Source organism: Pseudonaja textilis, chromosome 15, assembly GCF_049901715.1.
Source record: "Pseudonaja textilis isolate UNSWEBS1 chromosome 15, rPseTex1.2, whole genome shotgun sequence".
Taxonomy (NCBI): domain Eukaryota; kingdom Metazoa; phylum Chordata; class Lepidosauria; order Squamata; family Elapidae; genus Pseudonaja; species Pseudonaja textilis.
In genome coordinates this window covers 5,540,186-5,567,894 of record NC_142004.1, presented here as the reverse complement: position 1 = coordinate 5,567,894, position 27,709 = coordinate 5,540,186, and the positions used below count along the sequence as shown (strand labels likewise).

Genomic DNA, 27,709 nt, shown 5'->3' with positions numbered 1-27,709 from the left:
TCTCTGCACCTTTTCTAGAGTCTCAACATCTTTTTTATAGTGTGGGGACCAAAACTGGATGCAGGACTCTAGGTGTGGTCTTAGAAGACCACCACGACCCCCATGTCAAAGATCACCGCGTTCAGTGTTTTTAATGTTCACACTCAATAAAAATTATTTTAAAAGGAAAAAGAAAGAGAGAAAGAGAAAGAAAGAAAAAAAGAAAGAAAGAGAGAGAGAGAAAGGTAGAAAGAAAGAAAGAAAGAAAGAAAGAAAGAAAGAAAGAAAGAAAGAAAGAAAGAGAAAGAGAGAGAGAAAGAAAGAGAAAGAGAGAGAAAGAAGGAAAGAAAGAAAGAAAAAGAGAGAAAGAGAAAGGAAGGAAGGAAGGAAGGAAGGAAGAGAGAGAAAGAAGGAAAGAAAGAAAGAAAAAGAGAGAGAGAAAGAAAAAGATAGAAAGGAAGAAAGAAAGAAAGAAAGAAAGAAAGAAAGAAAGAAAGAAAGAAAGAAAGAAAGAAAAAGAAAGAAAGAAAGAAAGAAAGAAAGAAAGAAAGAAAGAAAGAAAGAAAGAAAGAAAGAAAGAAAGAAAGAGCCACACCAATGTTGGGCTGGACTGTGGCCGTATGTCGAGGACTACCTGTACCGGGTGGCTGGGAAGTTCCCAGTCACCTGCCGGGCGCCAGGTAGAACGGGAGCGAAGCGCGTCGCTCCGCCTCCGACGGGGAAAGTTTCCCCGCCTCTCCATCCACACCGCCCGCCCTCCTCCCAGCCGTAAGTCCGCGGAGCTGAGCCGGCTGGCTTCGGTTCCCTCTCCAGTGAGTCCGAGCTGCCATGGCGAGCGGGGTGGTGGCCGCCGGCTTTCTCCTGGTCCTGGCCCTTGGGTGGCGCGGCGGCGGCGGCGGCGCTGGCGCTGCAGGTACCCCTCGGCAAAGGCGCGATCGGCGGGGCAGGAGGGGGCCGGGCGACCGGGCAGAGCAGGGGGCAAAGGTTGGGAGGTTGCAGCTGAGCCGGGAATGGCCGCTGCTGGGGGGACGGGGGACGGTGGGGTCCCATTTGGAAAGGAGACCACGAGGAGATCCCCCCCCCCCCGGGAGGGACTAAAACCGGACGGGGAAAACCCCGCGCGAAAAAGCACCAAGGATCCTTCTCCACTACGGACGAAGGAAGGTGTCGCCTTTACTTTGGTTTTACTTCCCAGACAAAGGATGTAACTCTCCCCTCAGATAACAGATAGTCAAGAGTCGGAAGGGACTTTATGGGTCATCTAGTCCAACCCCGCCCCCGCCCAAGCGGGAGACCCTACACCTCCCTTCCGAAGTTTCCCCCGCGTCCCTTTTCCGCCTTCGTCCGCCTGCCTAAAATCCGATTGAAGGCGCGGAGTTTCTTTTGCAACGATCGGGATTTAAGAGGGATTTTATGACGTCGTTCGTCTCTCTCTTTCCCCACCCCCAGACCCGCAACTCCAAAATTTTCAGGAATACTGCATACTTCCCCGCTTCTCCCCAAGCTTCAAAAGAGCTTTCGGTCACAACTGTCTGTGCTCTCCCCCCCCCCCTCCCAAGTTTTAAAAGTTGAGGGAGTGGGTGGAATTAGGTGCATAATTTTTCTACGATTCTTTTATAGCTTTTCTAACTGTTGGGTGAGGGCGAGGGAAGGGCAACTGAGAAGTTTGCCCTGTTTCGATTAGGAAAGGGGACAAGAAGCAAGACATTTTTTGTGAGAAAGGAAAAGGAAAGAGAAGGAGAAAGAAAGAAGGAATGCAAGCACAAAAAAGGGTAGAAAAAGAAAAAAAAGGAGAGAAGGAAATAAAAAGAGAGAGAAAGAGGGAAAAAAGAAAGAAAATAGGTGAAAAAGAAAGAAGAAAGAAAGAAAGAAAGAAGAAAGAGGGGAAAGAAAGAAAAGGAAGAGAGAGAGAAAGAAAGAAAGAAGAAAGAGGAGAAAGAAAGAAAGAAAGAAGGAAGGAAGAAAAAAGAAAGAGAAGGAAGGGAGAGAGAGAGAGAAAGAAAGAAAGAAAGAGAGAAGGAAGAAAGAAAGAAAGAAAGAAAGAAAGAAAGAAAGAAAGAAAGAAAGAAAGAAAGAAAGAAAAAGAAAGAAAGAAGCTGTGAATAGAAGACAGGTAGAAATACAAAGTAAAATAAAATTAATTTGTGAATTAGACAAAATTCAACTGGGGTTCTTCCTGGTCAACCCCAACCTTTTAGCCTGCAAAAATAGCCGCGTTGTGATGAATTTATAGAGAATTTTCCAACACTTTTCAGTCTGGCTCATTCAACCAAGCTAAGAATGAAAAATGGAAAACGCTGCTATTTATATGCAGGGTTCTGGGTGAGGAGGAATGGTACTGTTGGACACAGATTTAATAGAGCAGGATGAGTCTGCATTCTTCTTGGCAAGATAAAAGCCTGGGCGATGCTTTTAGAGCGAGTGCAACTGCGATACTCTTCGCTTGTCTCATATCAGCTTCCAAGAGTTGATGGGATCTGCTGCACTTTATTTAAACCTAGCGCACCCTATTTGATTTGCTCGGGTGTGTCTAAATCGTGGCTTAAGGGTGGCATGCCCAATGTGTTTTGTGTTTATATCCTGCCTTTATTGTTTTTATAAATAACTTGGCAAACCAATCCAGCACACTTTCCTCCTCCTGTTTTTCCCACAACAACAACCCTGTGAGGTGGGTTGGACTGAGAAGGGAGGGAGGGGACCAAAGTCCCCCAGCTGGCTTTCATGGCTAAGGTTGGACTAGAACTCCCAGGTTTTTAGTGATTGGTCCAAAAGTCTCCCCAACTGGCTTTCCTGCGTAAAATGGGACTAGTCTCCTGCTGATTGGTCCAAAGTCGCTCAATTGACTTTCATGCCTAAGGCAGGACTAGAACTCCCAGTCTCCTAGTGATTGGTCCAAAAGTCGCTCAATTGACTTTCATGCCTAAGGCAGGACTAGAACTCCCAGTCTCCTAGTGATTGGTCCAAAAGTCACCCAGCTGGCTTTCATCGCTAAAGCAGGACTAGAAATCCCAGTCTCCTAGTAATTGGCCCAAAAGTCCCCCTAAACTGGTTTCCCTGCCTAAGGCACTCACAGTCACCTGGTGATTGGCCCAAAGTCACCCAACTGACTTTCATGCCTAAGGCGGGACTAGAACTCCCAGTCTTGTGCTGATTGGCCCAAAAGTCACCCAGCCAGCTTCCATGCCTATGGCGGGACTAGAACTCAGCATCTCCTGGTGATTGGCCCAAAGTCACCCAGCTGATTTTCATGCTTAAGGTGAGACTAGAACTCACAGCCTCCCGGTTTCTAGCCTGCTGCTTAAAGCACTGGCTCTCAATGCCAGGCTAGGTGGATGGAAATTCTAACTCTGTGTTTTGCAACCCTGGCAACTTTAAGGCATGTGGACTTTCACTCCCAGGAATTAGGACATTTAGATAAATAAATTTTTATCTCCCCCAGAAACCGAAGAAGTGGTCGTTGGCGAACCGGACGGGGAAGTGTCCCTGCGATGCTGGAACGCATCTTCTCAAGTCTTGGCGGTCCAGTGGTTTCGCGGTGAGCTGGGTGAGATTCCCATCCTCCTCTCCTCCGACGGAAAGCTGCTTTCAGACAGCCGCTTTTCCCTGGTGGAAAACAGCACCCTGCACATCTCGGGATTGCGTTTGGAGGACGAAGGTCATTACGTGTGCAGGGAGATCCTGGCTGAGACCAACCATACCCACAGGACCCAGTTACTGATGGCCGGTAAGTCTTCCTTCATCTTGCTTCAAGAGTTAGCATGGACGTGGTGGCTCAGGGGCTAAGACGCTGGGCTTGTCGATCAGAAAGGTCGGCAATTCGGCGGTTCGAATCCCTAGCGCCGCATCGCAGAGTGAGCTCCCGTTCCTTGTCCCGGCTTCTGCCAACCTAGAAGTTCGAAAGCAAGTAAAAAATGCAAGTAGAAAAATAGGGACCACTTCGGTGGGAAGGGAACGGAGTTCTGTGCGCCTTTGAAGGCGTTTAGTCCTGCCGGCCACATGACCACGGAAGCGTCTTGGGACAGCGCTGGCTCTTCGGCTTTGTAACGGAGATGAGCACTGCCCCCTAGAGCCAGAAATGACTAGCACGTATTATGTGTGAGGGAAACCTTCACCTCTACCTTTATGTGGGTATAGGTATCCCATTAAGTCCACAATTGTCAGCCCGACAAGGTAGGTCATATGAAAAATAAACAAATGAACAAAAAAACCCTCACTGTCATATGGGTCAGGACTAGTTTTATTGTAAAACTTTTCTTGTGGTTAAGAAGCTGGCCTAGAAACCAGGAGGCTGTGAGTTCTAGTCCTGCTTTAAGCATGAAAGCTGGCTAGGTGACTTTGGGCCAATCACTAGGAGACGGTGAGTTCTAGTCCTGCCTCAGACATGAAAGGCAACTGGGTGATTTTGAGCCAGTCACCAAGAGACTAAGAATTCAGCATCAAAGCTGGCTAGGTGACTTTGGGCCAATCACCAGGAGATGGTGAGTTCAAGTCCTGCCCCAGGCTTGAAAGCTGGCTGGATGATTTGGGTCCAATCGCCCAGGAGATTGGGTTGCCTGAATAGTGCCACAAAACAGTTCCAAGAAGTTTCCACATCCATTTGCACTATTCAGGTGACTCTGAGGGCACAGATAAACCTCCAAGAGGCCATAACAATGCTCAGAAAGAGTGCTAACGACCAGACGACTTGCTAAGGAATATAAATCCTTCCAATCTCCACCACGCAGTCAGAACTGAAGAAGCTCCTCGGATGAGAAGGGAAACGCCTTCAAGGAAAAACCAAGAAAGCCCAATTGCCTCTTGGAAAAGCACCTTTGGGACAACCCCGACCTGAATGACTAAGAATCTCCACAAAACTTCCATAAGTTATTACTCTGCGACCTCTTTTCTCTTGGAGGATAAGCGAGCGGCCAGCCCCCGTTGAACCTTTCTGAAAAGGTAGCAGGTAGCCGAGCTTTGAAAATGAGGCGAGATCGAGAGAGGTACCAATAACTACTCTATAAAGCCTTAGTAAGGCCACGCCTAGAATACTGCATCCAGTTTTGTAAAAAAGATGTTGAGACTCTAGAAAAAAGTACAGAGAAGAGCAACTTGATTCTCTGCAGCCAAAGGTTGTTCTGTTCCTGGGAGAGTTTTTTTCTCCAGCCCAGAAGGCAACCAGGACATTGGGGGCAAAGTTGGAGCTAATAAAGGGACTCCTCTTGATGATCTGACTGTGTTGCCTTCGTCCCACACCCCATCACAAGCAGGGGGGTTGGACTAGAAGACCTCCAAGGACCCTTCCATTCTGCAACTTCTACTCCTCGAACAGGCCAGGTTTGCCATTTCTGCAAACTTACCTACACCGACACTTACGCAATCCCTTCCACAAGATTTCCGCATTCTCCCAGTGTTGTGCGCACAATAACCTTGCTGCAATTCCCAGATATGAGCCCTTGTTCCAGCTTCTTATCTGCTTTCAAGGCGTGGCTGGCTGGTAGTTCTGGTGTTCGCTTGTGGAAAGCGAGAGCCGCGCCCCTTTTAACCGGTGCACAACAGCACCTGCCACGCGGGGAGGATTTGTAGGTGTGCAATCCACTTGACCTGTGGCTGCAATTGAGACCAGGAGATTCCTTGCTTTAGGAAAGGGGTTCATGCTGCACTGATCTGCTTAACAACCAGGTCACAAAAGGTCACAAAAAAGGATTCTTTTATCTATCTTATATGTTCTAAACATGATGAGACCATCTCTGGAGCTTCTTTGTACAAAAAAGGAAGGGGCAGACAGAGGGGATTTCCTGTTTGTGTCACGCCAGGGTTCCCTCTTTAAATTCAAATAAGAAAACAGGTCAGGAAGTTTATTAGGCGTATTGGAAATTGTCTGCCACCGCCTTAATTCCCATGGGGGGCGGGGGAGGGGGGGGCTTCATTGCCAGGATTTGTCCTTGGCTCAGATCCTAGCTGGCTACGGCCACCTGCTCCTGGTAACTCTGTCTGCTGTTGTGGTTGTGGAGAAAAGCTTTGCTTAGCCTGTTGAGGTTCTGCCCGCTTCACCGGGAAGCTACAACTAGTTCAAAATGTAATATTGGTTGTCTTGGATCACCATCGAGCCCAAAATTTCCATTGCTAAACAAGACAGACTATTCTTCTTCTCATCCTTCCTATTACCTACCTCTTCCAGCTTACGACTATAACCGTGTCGCATGTTTCTTTACAACCGATATTGTTATTTTTGTTTCCTAGTATAATTCGATTGCTTATTAGTAACCTATGACTATCACTAAGTGATTCTTTAACACTTTCATTTGGACCTGCTTGCTTTCCAGGTGGACCAGATCAGATGGAAGTCAGCATATCTCCCACCGGGACATTGCCAAACGGCACACTTTATGCCAAAAGACACGACGTCTTGAACTTCACCTGCAGCAGTGACACTTGGCCTGATTCGGCCACTAAGTGGGATTTTAACCCGCTTGGTTCTGCGCAGGAACCATTCACCGAAGTCAACAGCTCACGGAGTTCATTCGTGCTACAGAACGTCATGCCCGACTACCAAGGGAACTACTCATGCCTGGCCACCAACCTGTTGAGCCAGCATCAGAAGTCCGTCATCCGTGAACTCCTGGTCTACTGTACGTAGGACGAAAAGTATTGGCAGTATAGGGGAGCGTGCACGGGTGTCATTTTTCCCAGGGGAATGTTGCATTTCTGGAAATGCACAGAATTGTTGGCTCTGTGCCTTTCTCTTAAGGGATCATTTCCCTTGAAGCATTTAAAATGATTAAAAGCATTCCACATGTGGAATTAAAACAGCTTGAAGAACTAAATGATAACGGACAGAAGCTTACCAGAGAGAGAGCCAAACCAGTGGTGGGATTCAAAAAAATTTTAACTACTGGTTCGGTGGCCGTGGCTTGGTGGGCGTGGCAAGGGAAGCATACTGCAAAATCCCCATTCTCCCCCCACCCCACTAACCTGCTTTCCAGCTCCGTTCTCCTGGGCAGGGCAACCAAAGAAGAACCCAGCCAATTGGCTGAGACTCAGGATGCACAGAATAGATGGGGGTGGGGGACAATCAGAGGTGGCATTGGCCGGTTCTCTGAACTACTCAAAATTTCCACAACCGGTTCTCCAGAACTGACCAGAACCAGCTGAAACCCACCTCTGCTTCTTTCCCTTTGCTCCTCTCTTCTTTCCAAGTAGTGGGATCCAAATTTTTCACTACTGGTCCTGACCATCAGAGCATTAGTATTTCCTATATTATTATTATTATTATTATTATTATTATTATTATTACTATTACTATTACTATTACTATTATTACTATTACTATTATTATGCTCTGATGCTAAGGAGTTCTACTCCCCCTCCCCACCTGAAAAGAAATCTTTTCCAAATGCAAAACACAAGCAGAGGAGAGGAGTCTCAGTTTCAGTTTTACAGCAGCAAGCCGCCTTAGTACAGAACAGCTGAGCTAAGCCACGCCCAGGCTCCTTGCTGTCTCCTTTTTGCTCACACAAGCAAATACTCTTTCAGTTTCCAAACAGCCCTCAACTCTCTCTCACACTAGCCAGATGAATACCGATGGATGGCGGTAGGCAGAGGCACATTTTTTCCCCCCTTATTTTCCTCCCCCAAAACTCAGCCCGACCACATAGTTTCGTAGCGAATCACGGGTATCCAGCTAGTTTTTAATATTTGTCTCCAGTGCTTGAAAAGTGGGCAATGAAAATGTAAATAAATAAGACCCATGGCTACTTCGCAGTCCTTTTGCAAGCTTCTCTCTTCAGATCCCCCGCCGTCGTCTCCAAAATGTCGGGCCGAGGCCTCCATGGAAAATTCTCAGGAGGTTCAACTGTTGTGCAGCTGGCCCGGGGGCTACCCATCCCCTACGCTCCAGTGGATCCCCCCGGAGGATCTAGTCATGGATTCCAACACCACCCACTTTGCCAATGCTACAGTGGTGTCTCTGCAAGGATCCCGCCGGCTTTGGGGCAAGGATTTTATCTGTCGCGGAAGCCATGTCGCGAATGAGAAAGAAACCCAGGATTGCACCTTGCGCTTGGGTGAGTCAAGGATGAGGCTACTGAATTGCCCAATTCCAGGGTACGTCCCAAGACTCCAAACATTAAAGGGTGTGGGTGGGATTGAGCTTCGGTGGCGCAGTGGTTGGAGTGCAGTACTGCAGGCTGCTTCTGCTGACTGCCGGCTGACTGCAATTTGGCAGTTCGAGTCTCACCAGGCTCAAGGTTGACTCAGCCTTCCGTCCTTCCGAGGTGGGTAAAATGAGGACCCAGATTGTTGGGGGCAAGAGGCTGACTCTGTAAACCGCTTAGAGAGGGCTGGTGAAGCGGTGTATAAGTCTAAGTGCTATTGCTCTGCCTCTCCTCCCCTTCCTTCCTCCCTCCCTTCCTTCCTTCCTTCCTTCCTTCCTTCCTTCCTTCCTTCCTTCCTTCCTTCTTTCCCTCCCAGTGGTTAGAATGCACTATTGCAGGCTAACTCACTGCCCACTGCCAGCAGTTCAATCCTGACTAGCTCAAGGTTGACTCAGCCTTTCTGTCCTTCCGAGGTGGGTAAAATGAGGACCCAGATTGTTGGGGGCAAGAGGCTGACTCTGTAAACTGTTCAGAGAGAGCTGTAAAAGCACTATAAAGTGATATATAAGTGCTATTGCTATTTCTCTGCCCATTCTCTTAATTTCTTTCCATGCGCCAGATGTAAGGAATGGCTGGTTTATGTCCCTTGTTTTATTTTTTTGGGGGGGGCTTGTTCTTTTATTTTCCCTTTGGATTTTTTTCCCCTGTACTTCTCTAAAAAGTTAACCCCCCTCCTCCTCCTCCTCCTCCTCCTCCTCCCCATCATCATCTAAAAGGTTCCCTCCATTTCTGTTAATCTGTTAAAAGCTGCCCTTCCTGTCCTTCCAACTCAACTTTGCTTTCCTCTGGTGTCAGAGAGGCCCTGGGTCATATCCAGCCCGATGAAGAGCTGCTTCGTGGGGGGACCAGCGGAGATGTCTTGTGAACTGATAGCCAGCAACCCACCTGCGAGGATCACCTGGCTACGCAACCTCTCTGAGGCGGAGGTAGAGATCCGGTCGGGGGGAAGGTTTCTCGTCAGCCAAAAGGATGGGGTCTCTACCCTTGCCATCCAGAATTGCTCCACCAGCAGAGACCAAGGGTACTACATCTGCAAGGCTGAGAACCCCCTGGGCCTCAGACAGGTGTACGTTCACCTGCAGGTGACAGGTAAGTAACGATTGAGTTGAAAAAGCGGCAGTGGTGGGATTCAAAAAGTTTTTAGCACCACTTCTGCGGGCGTGGCTTGGTGGGCATGGCTCGGGAAGGTTACTGCAAAATCCCCCTTCCCTCCCCACCCCACTAACCTGCTTTCCAGCTCCGTTCTCCTGTGCAGGGCAACCAAAGGAGACCCAGCCGATCAGCTGGGACTCGATGGGAGGCAGAGAAGAGATGGGGTTGGCGGGGCCTGTCAGAGGTGGCATTGGCAGATTCTTTGAACTACCCCAAAGTTTCCGCTCCCGGTTCTAGAGAACCGGTCCAAACCGGCTGAATAACCACCTCTGAAACAGTGGCACTTTGGCCTGTTTCAACAAATGGAGATGTTGAAAAGGACAGGCAGTCCTTGACTAACAAGCCCAACATTTCTCTCTCCATGTGAGACCTATCTTAAATGTCCCATTTTACAACCTTTCTTGCCACAGTTGTTAAGGGAGTCACACAGTTGTAAAGCGAATCTGGCTGTGATGACCTGGGGGTGTGACACCAAAATAACAAAGTCTCAAAAATGGAATAAATTCCCTTTAACGCCTCCAACTTGGCCCCTAACGTCCAGTTATCCTCGGCTGGAGATCAAACTTTTCCAAAAACAGTCTACAAAGGGAAGAAACGCAGTCCGAACCCAAAGTAAAATACTTAGAAATAAAAAAAACCAACATAATGAACACAGCAGGCCAGGATGATAAATTGCAGACTTTCAAAAGATGTTTAAGGTTTCCTTTTGAATTACACTTTTGAAGGGTGGGGATCTTGCAAATTTTAAGAAATGGGAGAGGAGGAAAGAAGAAACCGAAGGAGGAAAGGAGGAGAAGCTGCTTCGTAGTATTTCCACCTCTCTCCCTCTGCCTTTTCCCATCTCAATGCTTTTTTCTTTCCAACTTTGTCTGCAGAGCCTTTGAACGTTGCTGGAATTGTGGGCTCCGTTGTAGTCCTTTTACTGTTGGGAGTCCTGGTCTTTTCCGGAATCCTTCTCTATTTAGGACCTCAGGCGTGCCTCAAAGGTGAGAGAGGTTCTGTAGAAAATTACTCATTAGAGTAATCAAACCAACAGAATGCATTTGGGTTTTAAAATGCGTTTTTCTTGGGTTGCGCTTTAGGCAATCATATTAAGAACTTTGAAAAAGAAAATATTTTGAATATATTGGCACACCCTTCCAATCATTAAATAAAATATAACCAAAGGTTTCTAAATGTGATCTATTGCTAATATGGGCAGCAAATACATTTGATGATTGGTAGGTAGGTAGGTAGGTAGATAGATAGGTAATAAATAGATAGATGGATGGATGGATGGATGGATAGATAGAAAGATAGATGACAGATGATAGATAGATAGATAGATAGATAGATAGATAGATAGATAGATAGATAGATAGATAGATTATAGATTATAGATTTTTGACATTGCATTTCATGCTTACTGTATAAACTTAGAAAGCAAATGAATAACTTTTTAATAAAAGTATTTTTCTCCTTTTCTCTCTTTCGTGTTTCCAGTGAACGTGCTTCGGTAAGTTTCTTTATTTCTTAACCAGAAAGTCTCAACCAGTTTCATCCACAGAAACCATCATTTAGAGAAAGGATTGTCAAACCTTGTGGTAGTTTGACTCTCTTAAAATGAGATAGCACGTGAATTTCTACAAAGCCTCGCCCAGTGAATAAAACCAACAATTTCATTGGGGTTAAGGTTGGGCAAGAAAGAAATTTGCCACTTATAATTATACCTTTAAGTCTAATATTTTGGATTCTATGTCACAGAGTACTCAATAGCTGTGATAGTTCACCCATCAACTGCAGGTATACTTGATAACAATGGAAGAGAATATTTATAGCTCAGGGTTGAATTGTGGTGTCCTTGGTGCTCTCTGAGCTTGGCTGTTTTCTTGCAGACATTTCCTTACATCATCAGTCCTAGAAGGAGTGGGGTTTGCAGAGAGGAGGAGGAGGAGGAGGAGGAGGAGGAGGAGGAGGAGGAGGAGGAGGCGGAGGAGGAGGCGGGGGGAGGAGGAGGAGGAGGAGGAGGAGGAGGAGGAGGAGGAGGAGGAGGAGGAGGAGGAGGAGGAGAAAGGGAAGAGGTGGAGAAACAGGTGGAGGTCCGTGAGGTCCTTGGTTTTTTTTTTTGCAGATGTGTCAGTACCCAACTAGGTAACACGGTCAATGCTAGAACTAATCGGGTAATGATACATCTGCAAGAAAGCAACCAAGCTCACAGAATATCAAGGATCCCATACTTGATAATATCTCCCATGGTTCCCAGCTGGAAAATGTGACCTGTCTGCCAGGTTTTGGGTCACAGATCCAGGTGCTCCCTTTACTGAACATCACCTGGCAGGGATGGTCCTTCAAACAAGGAGAAGACGACGAAGGGGTCCCTTCCTTCCTTCCTTCCTTCCTTCCTTCCTTCCTTCCTTCCTTCCTTCCTTCCTTCCTTCCTTCCTTCCTTCCTTCCTTCCTTCCTTCCTTCTAGTCATTCTTGTCTTCTATTGCAGGAATCAAGATGCGGGTGACATTCTTGAACTTATGGACTCAGAAGAAGAGGACCTGTACTTGGAGTCCACCGGGGAACCAACGTTGCATCAGACGGAAGGGAGAGGAAACGGGTGTTCTACCGGATCTACGGAAAGTAAGCTGAATGAAGTTGAATTGACGCTGCAGGCAGGCATTATTCTGTCTCATTTTGTCCTGGCGGTTCCAAGGTCTGAATCCCAAAAGGGAATGACATCTTTACCGTATTTTTAAAGAAATTCTTCTCAGCGCATTTCTTAGGCCTTTTTTCGAGCGAAGTATAGGTCCCTCTTGAACCATTAAGGGAGAAATAGGCTTCTTGGGTTGTGTTGGTAGGAATCACCCAGTCGGATTTCAGGCCCAAGGTGGAACTAGAACTGTGATGACCCCGGAGTCTCTCAAAATAACCCCCAAACCCAAAACATATATTAAAGTCCGGGAAGGCCTTCAACTTAACTTCACTGTTTTATTGGGCACAGTTTAAAGTCACAAAAGTAAACAATGAGGCAAACAGAAAACCAAAACAAACCGCATTTGACCAGAGTTCCGAAGCAAGCCAAGATAATTAATCATAAACTCCAGGAAAATAACCGAGGAGAGTCCATGGGAAGAACGCCAGCACAGATAAACCTCTTTCAAGGTGACCACTAAAATGGACTCCTGCAAATTCTAACTGCGCAGTTGCAAACTTATACACATAGCTCCCAGCTGCAAGCCACGAGGAGGATCATGGGAACCTCCTCTTGAGTAGACCTCGTTTTTCCCTGATCCTCTCCTCCCTGCGGGACCTAGGATGGATAGGGGATGGGCCTGGATCCTCCTCTGACTGCTCAGCCGGCCTCTGCCCTTCCCCAGCCTCCTCCACAACCTCTGGAGCCACACTTTCACTCCCTGTTGGCTGTTCCTCCTCTTCCTCAGAGTCCGACTCTAACAAGGGAATGACAAGAACGCATGATCTCCTGGTTTCTATCCTAGTGCCATTAGACCAAACTGGTTCTTATAATAGGGAAGGGAGAGAGGGAGGAAGACAGATGACTTGGTAAAGCTGCTAACCGAATCTGTATGTGTGTGTGTGTGTGTGTGTGTGTGTGTATAACAAAATATTCTAAAAATAAGAGTTCCAGGTATACTCGTAAAAGAAGAAACAGATATCCTGCGATCTCCGGAACTAGGCTGACCTCAAGGTCACGAGCAAAGTGACAAATTGCAATAGCTTGCAGGTTAACATCACCTCATACAGATAAGCATTCCAGGCTAGGTCTGACAAGGGAGGAACCAACAACAAGAGATAAGCCTCCTTTGACTAATACGACTGAAGCAAAAAAGTTAATTACAGATGGGAGGCGGTTGGAAGGGCCTATTAAAGCGTGCAAGGGCTAAATTGATTAATGATATATAAAGGCAGAGATCTTTGTAATGGTGGCTTAACACTCTGACAATGTCAGCAGAGGCTGACGAAAGTTTAGTAAGTACAAGAAATATAATTTTTAGTTCTGGAGATCGCAGGATGTCTGTTTCTTCTTTTACATATGTGTGTCTGTGTGTCTGTGTGTACGTGTGTGTGTCTTTGCTTTTTAATGACCCCATAATCCCTTGCATCGGGGTGGAGCCGGGGCAACTGAATGGAGCTGAGTGTTTACTGGCCGGTTGCCCTTCCTGTTCCCAATGCGGAGTTCGCAGCAGACAGCGACTCATGGCGCCCAGAGAGAGAAATACCTGCCGCTACCTAGGATCAAACTCACAACCTCCTGATTGTGAGGCGAGAGCTCCACCTCGAAGCCACCGCGCCACTCGCTAACCGTCCCTCGCTATGTTTTGTTTTTTTTAATTTCTGCGCCTGTTTTGCAGGCTCATTTCCGGAAACGTCCATCTCCCTGGAGGAAATCCAGAGGTCCAAGCCCACGTCGTAGAGAAGGCGACCTCTTCCTTTGCGTTACGTGCTAAGAACGGAAGCCACCTTGGAACTACGGGACCCAAAGGATTCCTGCAAAGTTCTTCCCATCTGGGTTGACGCCTCTCTTTTTGCCTCTCCTGGTCGCCCTTCCTGTGCTTGCTTGCCGCTGCGGTTTGGCTGCGCGGCCTGCCCTGTGGAATTGGAAACCATCTTTGCGACGTAGGCGAGGATAAGAATTCAAGGGGCTTTTACGGAACCGGAAGCAGCAGCATTCCCGGGGCAATTTTCCGTGGAGAAGCAGCCTTGAGGCCCCGCGGAAGAGCTGGAGGAACAGGGAAGAGATTTCCCAACTGGTCCCGGATCCCAGGCTCCTAGCTTGGATACGACTCTTAATTGGAGTCAAAGCTCGTTAGGGAAGCTGTTTCGGGGTAGGAAGAGTCACAGCAGCTTCTGTTGGGGGCAGAAAAGAATAACTGAACAGGGAAGCATCCCCTCTAGTCTAGGGGAGGAGGAGGACTTGAGGCAATCTAAAAACACTTTGTGTCCAGAGGTGGGTATTCAGCCGGTTTGGACTGGTTCACTAGAACCGGTAGTGGAAATTTGGAGTAGTTTGGAAAAATTGGCAAATACTACCTCCGGCTGGCTCCGCCCCCATTTATTCTCCGCCTCCCCTTGAGTCCCAGCTGATTGGCTGGATCTCCTTTGGTTGCCCTGCACAGGAGAATGGAGAGGGAAAGCAGGTTAATGGGGCGGGGAGGGAAGGGGGATTTTGCAGTCACCTTCCCCTGCCATACTCACCAAGCCACGCCCACCAAGCCACGCCCACACGTCCACACCACGCCCACAGAACCACCACGCCCACCAAGCCACGCCCACAGCTGACGGGCTGGGTCTTTTTTGGCTGCCCCGCACAGGAGAACGGAGCTGGAAAGCAGGTTAGTGGGGTGGGGGAGGGAGGAATGGAGATTTTACAGTATCGTCCCCCTGCCATACCCACCAAACCACCCACCGAGCCACTCCACATCCACCAAACCACGCCCGCAGAATCGGCAGTAAAGGTTTTTTTGAATCCCACCACTGTAAAATTGTGTTTTCTGGGGCTTGGATGTAGGAAGTGACTGAGAAAGATCATCCTGTCTTAGGTTGCCCAAGACGAGAGGCAGACATTTGGCGGGGGGCGGGGGGGGAGCTTCGGGCAGGTGTTATATCTCAGCTCTACCTGGGTATTGAATTTTGGGGTCTTCTTCCCACGAAGACGATTGGGCATCCCTGAGCGACCTGCTTCGTTTCTGGGGTCTTCAGTGGTCCGTGAATTGTAGGAGCAGCCGCAGCTCTTACCTGCCAAGGTATATAGTCAGTCTGAACTGCGCTAGATTACTGTATAAAAAGATGAATATATATATATATATATATATATATATCTGGAAAATCATCGGCATCGTTTAACGAGCCCATAATCCCTTGCTGGGTGGAGTGGAGCCTGGGCAACCGAATGGAGCTAGTTTTCATGGCCGGATGCCCTTCCTGTCACCAATGAGGAGTTATATTCAGCAGGTCCATTCTCACTGTGCCCAGAGAGAGAGAGAAAGAAATAATCTGCCTCTACCTAGGATCGAACTCACAGCCTCCTGACTTCTAGGCCAGCGCCTAGAAATGGAAATGAATTGTTCGAGAGTGAAGACTACCGGTGCCTGTTGAGGTTAGAACCGCAACATACAAATTTGATGCTGGATGTCAGACGCTGGAATAATGTACAAAACTTGAGTCAGGGTCTATTTATGGACCTGCAGGCGGGTTAGTTTTTTCTCCTTAAAACAACACTTTTCCGGGTGACATAGCAGAAGAACAGAGTTGGAAGGGACCTTGGAGGTCTTCTAGTCCAACCCCTTATCAGGCAGGAGGTCCTGGCCTATACCAATTCAGACAAACGGCTGCCCAAACTGCCCTGTGTTCTCCTGCGGTGTTGCAAAGGCAATTTGACCTGCTCCACTCCTGAAAAACCCTCATTTCCATTTCAAGGCCGGTAGCAACCAGAGGTCAACAACATTCTTACTGCCTTGTAAATCTGGATGCGGATCTTTTGTTCATGGAATAAAAGCCTTTGGCTTTTGGAGACAAAGATTAACTGCCCCGCAAGGGGTGTGCGTACGTGTGTGCTATGTGGGTGTTACTAACTGAATTGCGTGAGGTTTTTGTAATTCATTTCACACGTTTTAAGAAAACTGGAGCTATTCTTGTTTGGCGGCCTTAAGCTAAAATGCATATTATTTATGCCGTTTGTACCCTGTTTACCAAGGGAAGTGTTTTTTTCTGTACAGCTAGTCCTCACTTAATGACCGCAATTGGGGCCAACATTTCTGTTGCTAAGCGGGACATTTCTTAAGCAAAGACTACTTTTTACTTAGGCTACTTTACTCAGACTAGACTCCCTGAAAGTCCACCTGGCTGTGGAGGGTGGGAGCTGCGGTCAAGCAAACTTGGCAGCTTGGGGGAAGCAGCTGGATGGATCAGACTCCTCCCGGAAAGCCCATCGGGCTGTGGAGGATGGGAGCTGTGGTCAAACAACTGCCAGGTGGGGAAAGCAGCTGGATGGAGCAGCCTATTCTCCCCATCAGGATGTGGAGGATGGGAGCTGTGGTCAAACAACTGCCAGATGGGGAAAGCAGCTGGATGGAGCAGCCTATTCTCCCCATCAGGCTGTGGAGGATGGGAGCTGCGGTCAAGCAAGCGCCAGATGGGGAAAGCAGCTGAGGCTCCCCGCCCCCCGGCAAATGAGTCGGGGACGTGCAACTTTTCTTCCGAATAGATCGGTTGCAGGCAGGCAGCCCTCCACCTGCTCCCCTTCGCAAGCCGCCGTGCGCCCAGGGCGCAAAAGTGGCGCAGGGGCGGAGCGCGCCTCCTCCTCCTCCTCCCCCCTCCTCTTCTCCGCCCCGTCTCTCGGCTGCGCGCCGGCTCTCGGGCTACTCGCCGCCTTCCCATCCTCCGCGAGCCCGTCACCTGACTCCTCCCGGCTCGGGAAGAGGAAACGGCCCCCCGGATGGAAGCGGCCGCCCCGGGCGAGGGTTGCCGGCCGCGGCTGCTGCTGCCGCCAGTGGGAGAGGCGGTGGCGGAGGGTGAGTGAGTGGGCGCGCCGGTCCCCTTCGCCCCGGGGGGAGGCTCGGCGAGAAGGGCAATTCCGGCGTTGCCCGAGGCCGAAACAAGCGGGAGGCTGGCCGCTGGGACGCACCTTTCAGCATCACCTGGCCGAATCGGACAAGGGCGTCTCGGGCACCGGGGGTGGGAGGGGAGGGAGGGTTGGCCCGCCCCGGAGACCAACAAGGCTCTCCTCCTGCAGTGGCCCTTTAAAAGAGACCCTGGGATCTTCTTCGCTGAGGGTCTCCAAGATCCTTCCCCTCCCTCCCTCCCTCCTTCCCCTTTCTGCGTGCGCGCAACTGCCTGGACAAATCCCTGCAAATTTTGCACGGGTTGGTTTGCCCTTGTCTGCTTCTGGGGCTGACCGGCCCAAAGACACCCCACCACCACACACACACACACACACCACCCGGCTGAATTTGTGCCGAAGGTGGGACTAGAACTCAGGGTCCCCCCGGTTGGTAGCCGCTAAACCCGTTCTTAACCCTTTCCTCCCCTTCCCTTTCCCATCCTTCATTTTCCTTTCCCTCCTCCTCCTCTCTCCCTTTCCCATCCTCTATTCTCCTCCACTCTCTCCCCCTTCCCTTTCTCTATTTCCTTTCCTTTCCTTTTCCTCTCCTCTCCTTTCCTCTATTTCCTGTCCTTTTTATATTTGTCCTTTCCTTTCCTTCTCGTCTTTCCTTTTCCTTTCCTCTCCTTTCCTCTATTTCCTTTCCTTCTCTTCTTTTTCCTCTCCTCTCCTCTGTTTCCTGTCCTTTCCTTTCCTTCTCTCCTCCCTTTCCTTTCCTTTCCTTTTCCTGTCCTTTCCTTTCTCTATTTCCTTTCCTTCTCTCCTTTCCTTTCCCTATTTCCTGTCCTTTCCTCTCCTCTCCTCAAATTAAACCCTCAAAATTAACTCTGAGAGCGGAGGAGCTGGAAAGCAGGTCAGTGGGGTGGGGAGGGAATGGAGATTTTGCAGTATATCCTTCCCCTGCCGTGCCCAACAAGCCACACCCACCACACCATGCCACGCCCACCAAGCCACGCCCACAGAACCGGTAGTGAAAAAAAAATTTGAATCCCACCACTGGATGGGGTCTGCTCTGTAATGCACCTGGCTATCCTCCCCTCCCCAGGAGAGCCCCTCCTCGTGGCTGAGCTCAAGCCGAGACGCCCCCAACAGCACGACTGGAAATCCAGCTGCGAGACCTGGAGTGTGGCCTTCTCCGCCGACGGGACCTGGTTTGCCTGGTCACAGGGTCACTGCGTCGTCAGGCTGCTCCCATGGCCTTTACAGAGGACCGAGCAGTGAGTATCCTACACCAACCCAGGGTGGTGGTGCTGCCTTCTTCCGAGGCTGGTTTGGACTGCCAAGTCCTTTGGACTCCTGGTAGTCAGAATAATAGACTGGGCAGAGTTGGAAGGGACCTTGGAGGTCTTCTAGTCCAGCCCCTTGCTCAGGCAGGAATGGAATAGGAATAGGATAGGGTAGGATAGAAGAGAAGAGAAGAGAAGAGAAGAGAAGAGAAGAGAAGAAAAGATTGGAATGGAATGGAATGGAAGAGAAGAGAAGAGAAGAGAAGAGAAGAGAAGAGAGGAATGGAATGGAATGGAATGGAAGAGAAGAGAAGAGAAGAGAAGAGAAGAGAAGAGAAGAGAAGATTGGAATGGAATGGAATGGAATGGAATGGAATGGAATAGGAGATTAGAATAGAATAGAACATTCGAATAGAATAGAATAGAATAGAATAGAATAGAATAGAATAGAATAGAATAGAATAGAATAGAATTCCCCAACCAGCATGGCACAGTTGACTGGGGGGATTCTGGGAATTGGTCCACCCACCTTAATGATGGACGTAGTGGCTCCTTGTTTGCAAGCATAAGAGTGAGAGAAAATATTTTTTCCCAAGTTTTACACCAGTTCTCCTTCCTAAGACACACAACGTTTCCAGTTTTATTAATTGACTAGCTCTGTACCTGTGCTTCGCTATGAAACTAAGTGATTGGGCTTAGTTTTTGGTGAGGAAAATAAGGGGGGGAAAATGTGCCTCTGCCTACCAGCATCCATCGGTATTCATCTGGCTAGTGACCTGTCAGCTTGTGAGAGAGTTGAGGGCTGTTTGGAAACTGAAAAAGTATTTGCTGTGTGAGCAAGGAGACAGCAAGGAGCCTGGGCGTGGCTTAGCTCAACTGTTCTGTACTAAAGCTGCTTGCTGCTGTGAAACTGAACCTCCTCTCCTCTGCTTATGTTTTGCATTTGGAAGAGATTTCTTTTCAGGTGGGGAGGGGGAATAGAACTCCTTGGCATCAGAGCATGTTAATAATAACAATATAGGAAATACTAATAGCTCTGATGGTCATTTAGAAAAATCCTTTCTTAGCGAGCACCTAGAAGCCAAGAGGAACCTACGTGCCAAATTTCAAATTTGTAGGCTCTACAGTTCTGGAGATTTTGCGATGATGCGTAAGTGGTCTTTCGCTTTGATAGATAGATAGATAGATAGATAGATAGATAGATAGATAGATAGATAGATAGATAGATAGATAGGGAAGCTGGAAAATGTTGCTCGAAGGGAAGGAAGGAAGCAACTTCAAGAATCTTTCCTAACTCGGTGATCTCTTTTGATCCACTTCGTTCTGCTCTAGCAACAGCAAAGCTTTGGAACCCACGAACCAGTCTGCAAAAACCAAGGCCAAAGGTTATGGTAGGACCAAGGAGAAGACCTTGGAATGTGGACAGATTGTCTGGGGTCTGGCTTTTAGTTCGTGGCTGCCGTCCCAGTCACATAAGTATCGCCACCGGAAGGAAGCGTTTCCTTGCTTGATCCTGGCCACAGGATTACATGATGGGCAGATTAAAGTCTGGGAAGTAGAAACAGGTACGTTGGCTTTATTTCCTGAAACAGCAGGCAATCTTTGCAAATTTGCTTACAGGTACAGGCACACGTGTGTGGAACTTCTTTCACCCTGCCTCAGTACAGGTAGTCCTCAATTTTATGGCCCAAGTTTGTTTGTTTTAGAGTCTTTGTAAACAAGATCGATGGAAAGACAATGGTTACCAACCTGCCTTCCATGGAGGACCCGTATACTGCACGAGTCAAAAAGAGGGCTGTGAAAATATCTACAGACCCCTCACATCCCAGACATAAACTATTTCAACTCCCACCCTCAAAATGATGCTATAGAGCCCTGCACACCAGAACAACTAGACACAAGGGGAGTTTTCTCCCCGAACGCCATCCCTCTGCTAAACAAATAATTCCCACAACACTGTCCATCTATTTAATGTATTGCTATTCTTCTTCTCGTCCTTCCTAGTACTTATCTCTTCCCACTTATGACTATAACCTTGTTGCTGGTATCTCTACGATTTATATTGTTTTATTTGTTTCCTAGTATGGTTTGACTGCTTATTTATCAACCTATGACTATCACTAACTGTTGTATCTTATGATTCTTGATGAATGTATTTTATTTCTTCTTTTTATGTACACTGAGAGCTTATGCACCAAAGGCAAATTCCTTGTGTGTCCAATCACACTTGGCCAATAAAGAATTCTATTCTATTCTATTCTATTCTATTCTATTCTATTCTATTCTATTCTATTCTATTCTATTCTATTCTATTCCATTCCATTCCATTCCATTCCATTCCATTCCATTCCATTCCATTCCATTCCATTCCATCCTCCTCCTCCTCCTCCGATTCTGGTTCTATTCTATTCTAAATGCAAGAGACTAATGTTCTGCAGATAATCCTTGACAAACCATTTCATTGTCCGTTTGCCCGCTGCCTCCTTCTCGGCAGGGAACATGCTTTTTCACCTTGCGGGGCACCAAGACGTGGTGAGGGATTTGAGCTTTGCACCCGGCAACCCTTGTTCCATTCTCGTCTCTGCATCCCGGGACAAAACGCTTCGAGTCTGGGACCTCAGTCAAAATGGTAAGAATGATCGTACAGACTAACAGAGTTGGAAGGGGCCTTGTAGGTCATCTAGTCCAACCCCGCTGCCCAAGCAGACCCTACAGATTTTCTGACCGATGGCAATCCAGTCTCTTCTTGAAAGCTTCCAGGGATGAAGCTCCCACAACTTCCAAAGGCAACTTCTGTTCCATCGGTTGATTGTTCTCCCTGTCAGAAAATTCCTCCTTATTTCCAGGGTTGAATCTCTCCTTGTTCAGTTTCCATCCATTACTCCTTGTCTGGCCTTCAGGTGCCTTGGAGAATAGCTTGACCCCCTTCCTCCTCTCTGTGGCAGCCCCTCAAATATTGGAAGACTGCTCTCCTGCCTCCCCTGGTCCTTCTCTTCCCTAGACTAACCAGGCCCAGTTCCTGCAACCGTCCATCGTATGTTTTATCCTCCAGTCCCATCGTCATCTCGGTTGCTCTTCGCTGCACTCTAGAAGAGTATGAGCTGTGGAGTCTCTGGTCTGTCCGACACTTTCCCTCGCAGCATTAAAAGTGGTGCTCCAGATTTTGTCCCTGGTTTTTCAGGAGCAAATGGGAAGGAGGTTCTGTAGGTGCCGTGAAACCTAAGGTTTAACCATTGTTTGCTAAGGAGTGAGAGATCAGGGGTTTGAATTACATCTTCAGGGTCCCTTCCAACTCTATTACGGTTAACTGTAAAGGGAAGAAAGCCACCCAGGGAAGACAATGAGATCTCTCCATGGTTTTACCAGGAAACGTAGATAGGATTGGATCAAAAAATCTGCCTACTCCTAAGAGGACTGATGTGCTATGAATCCATTGATGATATCCGTTTTGCGCTCCAAATTCATGACGACCTAACTCCAAGCTCAATGGGTTTGTCCCCCAATAAGATTTTCACAAATATTTGACCAGGAGAGATAGATAAGGCAGGGTCGAAAAGTCAGCGCCCTTGTAAGCATACCAACGTGCTAGGAGTTTATTGGCCATGTCCGTTTTACTGTATGAATTCATGGAGCCCTTAGTGATGTTGTCCCCACACCCAATGGGATCTTCCCATGTATTTGACCAGGAGAGGTACATTGGGCAGGCTTGATACGTCAGCACACTCCTAAGCAGACTAATGCCATACACATTTGTTGCCAATGCTGCCATTTTGCTCTCCGAATTTATGGCTGAGCGGCTAAGACGCCGAGCTTTGTCGATCAGAAAGGTTGGCCGTCGGTGGTTCGAATCCCTAGCGCCGCATAAGGGAGTGAGCTCCCGTTGCTTGTCCCAGCTTCTGCCAACCTAGCAGTTCGAAAGCATGTGGAAAAAAAAAATGCAAGTAGGAAACTAGGGACCCCTTGGGTGGGAAGGGAACAGCGCTCCGTGCGCCTTCGAAGGTGTTTAGTCATGCCGGCTACATGACCACAGAGACGTCTTCGGATAGCGCTGGCTCTTCGGCTTTGTCACGGAGATGAGTACCGCCCCCTAGAGCCGGGAACAACTAGCACGTATTATGTGCGATGGGAACCTTTACCTTTAACCCTAAATAGATTAGCCCCCCGGTGGGATTTTCCCGTGTATTTTACCAGGAAACATACATAGGGCAGGCTCAAAGGGTCAGTGCCCTCCTAAGCATACCCATGTCCTACGAATTCCTTGGCGATGTCCATTTTGCTTTCCAAATTCATGGAAATCCTAAGTGGACTTGCCCCCCCGCAAAAATGAAATCTGCCATATATTGTATAAGGAAATGTAGATAGGGCAGGCTGAAAGAGTCAACAGCCTACTAAGCAGACCGATGCTCTATGAATTTATTGGCGGTGTCCTCTTTGCTCTTCAAATTCACGGAGACTTAAGCCTAACCCAATGCAATTTTTCCTGTGTATTTTACCGTGAAACATAGAAGGCCTTGCTAGTTGGACATTCTTAGGAGGGGGACCCGTAGCATTCAGACTTCCTGTCTGGTTCTCAAATCCCCCACCTTCCCGCTCTCCCCCTCTTCTATTTTTTTTTTCTAGGGAAGCAATTGAAAGTGCTTTCTGGACATTTGCAGTGGGTTTATGGTTGCTCCATTTCTCCTGACGGTCAGATGCTCTGCTCCGTGGCTGGAGAGAAAGCGGTGAGTTAAGCCTGCACAGAAAAGGGCCGTGTTGATGACAGTGAGAAACGAGGCTGGTATATAGATCTTTGGTGATAATCTATCTTTAGATTTGTGACCAAGTGGTGAGAGTGCAGTACTGCGGGCTACTTCTCCTGACTGCCAGATGACTGCAATTTGGCAGTTCGAATCTCACCAGGCTCATGGTTGACTCAGCCTTCCATCCGTCCAGGGTGGGTAAAATGAGGACCCAGATTGTTGGGGGCCAAGAGGCTGACTCTGTAAACCGCTTAGAGAGGGCTGTAAAGTAGTATATAAGTAGGTGAGGCCTGTCAAACTGGCGGCTTGCAGGGTGGAAGCATCCTGCACAGTCCACACCCAACTCTGTCCTGCAAAGGTAAAAAAAAAAAATGTTGTGATACGTCATGATATGTCACGTGACGCAATCAGGTTTGACACCTGTGCAGTGGTGGGATTCAGATTTATTTTTTACTACTGGTTCTGCTGGCGTGGCTTGGTGGGCAAGGCAGGGAAAGGATACTGCAAAATCCCCATTCCCTCCCCACCCCACTAACCTGCTTTCCAGCTCCGTTCTCCTGTTCAGGGCAACCAAATAAGACCCAACCGATCAGTTGAGTCTTGATGGGAGGCAGAGAAGAGACGGGGTTGGCGGGACCAGTCAGAGGTGGGATTGGCCAGTTCTCCAAACAACTCAGAATTTGAACACCACCTCTGCTGTGGTGTAAGTGCTATTTCTCCCTCCCTCCCTCTCTCTCTGTCTCTCTCTCTCCCCTTCTCCCTCCCTCCATCTCTCTCTCTCTCCTCTCTCTCACGCTACCAGGCTCTGCTCTGGAGTATGAAATCCTATTGCCTGCTGCGGAAACTGGAGGGACACCAGGGTTGCATCGCGTCCTGTGACTTTTCTCCAGACTCTGCTCTTCTTGCCACGGCTTCCTACGACACCTGCGTGATCCTCTGGGATCCCTGTACAGGGGAAAAGCTAAGATCCCTTTGGTAAGGAAAGTGGACGGGTGGATGGTGCCTTGGCGAGGTGGGCTGGATAGGAAGCACGGATTCCTTCTTAATCCTTCGCGTTAAGATTAAATTTGCGGAATCCGGCAGGTCTGAAAGTACAGGTAGCCCTAGACCTATGACCACAGCTGAGCCCCAAATTCATGTTGCTCAGTGGAGGAAATGGTTACTGATGGCGTTCTGTTAACTGAGTCACTGCCGTTGTTGAGTTAGTCACCTGGCCGTTAAGTGAATCTGGATTCCCCATTGACTTGGCTTGTCAGAAGGGGATCAATGAACACGGGACACTGCAACCGTCATAAAGGTGAGTCAGTCATCCAGCATCCGAATATAAATCATGTGGCCATGGGCATGTTGCAATGGTCCCAAGGAAATGGTCGTAAGTCGCTTTTTCTTGGTGCCATCATAGCTTCAAACAGTCACTGAATGAACTGTTGTATAAGTCGAGAACTACCTGTACAGTTCTCCCCGGTCCCCTTTTAAAAGGTAAAGGTTCCCTCTCCGTTGCAAAGCCGAAGAGCCGGTGCTGTCCGAAGACGTCTCCGTGGTCACGTGGCCGGCAGGACTAAATGCCTTCAAAGGCGCAAGGAACGCTGTTCCTTTCCCACGAAGGTTGTCCCTATTTTTCTACTTGCATTTTTCTTACGTCCTTTTGAACTGCTAGGTTGGCGGAAACTGGGATCTCTGAAGGAAGGCCATTCCCATAGAGACCGTGACAGGGCAGCTGGGAGGACTCAAAAGTTGCAAACTGGTGGGAGATGGACAACGGTTGATCTCCTGCCCAAAGGCATGACGTTCACGTCAGGTGTCAAGAAATGCAACCATCATAAAACAAACTCCGAGGCATTTCAATCCCTCAAAGAACAAGTTTATTTAAGATACGCCATCTTGGCACTAACTAGTGGAAAGCCAGTACTGAAAGTTCCCCGCTCACTATAACGAGATGTTGTCAATTTTCCAAAACAATATCGCACGTCACATTGTCCAACCAGCACGTGCAACTTCACTCCTCCTTCCTCTGTTCGAACAGCCGTTGGAACGCAGCTGACTCATCATCCAGCTTGGTTGTTTTGGCTGGGACTCCATCCACCTCAGTTCTCACCCCCTTCCAGCTCTCAAAATGTGTCAAACTGTATTCACCACTTAACCACATTCAGGCTTGACAGGGTATTGGTTTAGATAGCCTTACCAAGGGACTGAACTGGATGTCTTCACCAGGGTCTTTTATCAACAGCCTACAGTCCCCCCAGGTGGGCTAGTAGGAAGATTCCAACCTGTTTTTCCTTCTTCCCAAGGCATGTTCCTTTGCAACCTGCAGTGGACCAAGGTGGGAACTTCCACACCAGCTCCCTGAGGTCTGTGTGCTTCTCACCTGAAGGCCTCTACCTTGCCACAGTGGCAGATGACAGGTAAGAGGCTCTGGAATGGAAATGCTTACGTTGTTATGGATCCTATTCCAGATATTGGGTCTACAGGAAGGACAGATAAGTGATTTAATTTTGAACAAGGTGGTACTTAGGATGAAAGCAGTGGAGTCCAAGACCAAGCGTCTCCCTCTCTCAGAAGACAAGATCTCAATTAAACTGCCGTCAAGGATTCTGGGAATTCAGAAGAATGTTTGCTGAGTTGACCAACGTTTGGATCAGGATCAGCGGATGTTCTTCAGATGGTTTGACCTTACAAGTCCCATCGTGTCACGCTGGCTAGGAGGGATGGGACTCAAGAGACCCAAAACCTATGGAAACTGAAGACTGTTTTTTATTTAGTTAGGTTCTTGGGCTCCATTTTGGAACGCAAGAATATTCTTTTATCTCCTGTAGGCTCCTTCGGATCTGGGCGTTAGAGCTTGAGAGTCCTGTTGCTTTTGCTCCGGTGAAGAACGGTCTCTGCTGCACTTATTTTCCACATGGTGGGATCATCGCAACGGGGTAGGTTTGGGGGGCAAGAAACATGTGGTGTTTGTCTCAAAGCGGGGGAAGATCTTAAAAATCTGGAGTGTATGGAGTGTGCAGAGATGTTCATGAACCATCCACTTGCCCAATTGTGCATGGTTCATGGACAATTGAAGCTGCCTGAACTAACTGTGTCTCGTTCTTGGGGTCATCTTGAGGGAAGAACAAACATTTCTGCAAAACGTCAAAGTTGAAAGTTGCCCTCAATCCAAGAGACTTGATGTGTGCGTGTATGCTTGTGTCATTGTTGACCTCCCAGTAACAGCCTGGAGTAGTCCTTCTATTTTTCTTGGCAAGAAAAACACAAGGACTACTCCAAGGTTGTCACTAGGGGGGTCAACATTGACACAAGCATACACGCACACATTGAGTCTCTTGAGGTCGACTTCCAACTTTGACTTGTTGGACATATATCTGTGTTATTTTCTTGGAAAGTTACGCCAATGTCATCTTCTAGGATGTTTCCCAATCTAGCCTGGGATCTGTGGAGTCCTTGGTGGTTTTTGTACAGATGTTTCCTTACACAAGTAGGTGACATCATCAAGGCACTAATGGCATGGGCAATGAAACATCTGCAAGAAAACTACCAAGTTCAGAGAGCATTGAGGACCCTAGTCCTCCTCCTCTCCATAGTCCCTATCCCTTTCTGGCACTGATGATGTTCCCTAGTTGGGTAATGAAACGTCTGCAAGAAAACCACCAAGCTCAGAGATCACCAAGGACGCCTCAGTCCTCCTCCTCCTCCTCCTCCTCCACAAACCCTGCTCTCTAGCACTGATAATGCCACCTAGTTAGATCATGAAACGTCTGCAAGAAAAGAACCATGCTCAAAGACATCAAGGACCCCACGTTCCTCCTCCCTGCAAACCCCACTCCCTTCTAGCACTGATGATATTACCTAGTTGGGCAATGAAACATCTCCAAGAAAACCACCAAGCTCAAAGAGCACCAAAGACCCCACCCTTCAACCCTGAGCTATAAATATTCTCTTCTACTGATACCCTGGCCCTGTTTCAATCTTAATCAAGTCCATCTCACCTTAATTTTTTTTTTTTGAGACTGACCCCTATTGCGTCGACTAATGAATGAACTCCAGTTTTTCCTCTTCCTGTTGCAGGACCAGGGATGGCCACGCCCAGTTCTGGACCGCCCCTCAAGCTCTGTCTTCTCTGAAGCACTTATGTCGGAAAGTTCTCCGCGGCTGCTTTACTAGCTACCAAGTCCAGGCGCTGAGCCTTCCCAAAAAGATGAAGGAATTCCTCACCTACAGGACTCTATGACGTTGGCCGGAAGGAGGTGCTGTTGCTGTGATCCAACCATTGCTCGCGCTGGCCTTGTGTTTGCACAAGACAAAACTCTCTGGGGTGTCAAGCAAGGAGGCAACGTCATTTCCTAGCTGAGAAAATGACGAAGGATGCTGTGGGCAAATTCCCTTTTTTTCCCCTGAAGTGGAAGAAATCTTAAAAGAGTTGTTGGCATACTAAAGTTTGCCAGATACCCTCCCGGGCTCAGAGTTACTGGCAATGGTGAGATTCAAATAATTTAACAACCGGTTCTCTGCTCTAATGATTTCTTCCAACAACCAGTTCACCAAACTGCTCAGCAAGTTAACAACCAGTTCTCCCAAACCGGTGCGAACCGGCTGAATCCCACCACTGGTTACTGCGATGCGGGTTTTGACAGCCACAGCTGCCTCTTGGGACATTTAAAAAAAACAAACCACCACCACCTCAGGACACAGAAGGAAACAATGATAGAGTGTCATTATTTAGCCAGCCAACGGCAACTTTTGGGGGGTGCTTTTGATTCCTGTTTGTCCACTGTCTAGGAAAAAAAATCAGCTTTGGATCTTCTCTATGAATGCAAACATAGAAATCTTTCCTGCATCAACAGGCCACTGGATGAAAACTTTTCAACTTATGCTATTTACGGGGAGATGGAAATCAAAGC

General features: G+C 48.1%; 2 protein-coding genes across 2 annotated transcripts; both read left to right on the top strand.

Annotated features, from left to right (window-relative positions):
- The first annotated feature begins 696 nt into the window (after positions 1-696).
- On the top strand, positions 697-15,766 carry VSIG10 (V-set and immunoglobulin domain containing 10). Its single transcript, XM_026718635.2, has 9 exons — positions 697-892; positions 3,419-3,703; positions 6,282-6,587; positions 7,746-8,021; positions 8,907-9,200; positions 10,139-10,249; positions 10,746-10,758; positions 11,738-11,871; positions 13,602-15,766. Exons 1-9 carry the CDS (start codon positions 808-810, stop codon positions 13,661-13,663), a joined length of 1,566 nt encoding a protein of 521 aa, XP_026574420.1. The 5' UTR covers positions 697-807; the 3' UTR covers positions 13,664-15,766.
- An 808-nt stretch (positions 15,767-16,574) lies between these two features.
- Positions 16,575-27,478, top strand: WSB2 (WD repeat and SOCS box containing 2). Its single transcript, XM_026718636.2, has 9 exons — positions 16,575-16,760; positions 17,895-18,066; positions 19,408-19,640; positions 20,570-20,704; positions 22,696-22,796; positions 23,617-23,789; positions 25,103-25,216; positions 25,628-25,735; positions 26,877-27,478. The coding sequence occupies exons 1-9, from the start codon at positions 16,685-16,687 to the stop codon at positions 27,037-27,039; spliced, it is 1,275 nt and encodes a 424-aa protein (XP_026574421.1). The 5' UTR covers positions 16,575-16,684; the 3' UTR covers positions 27,040-27,478.
- The last annotated feature ends 231 nt before the right edge of the window (positions 27,479-27,709 follow it).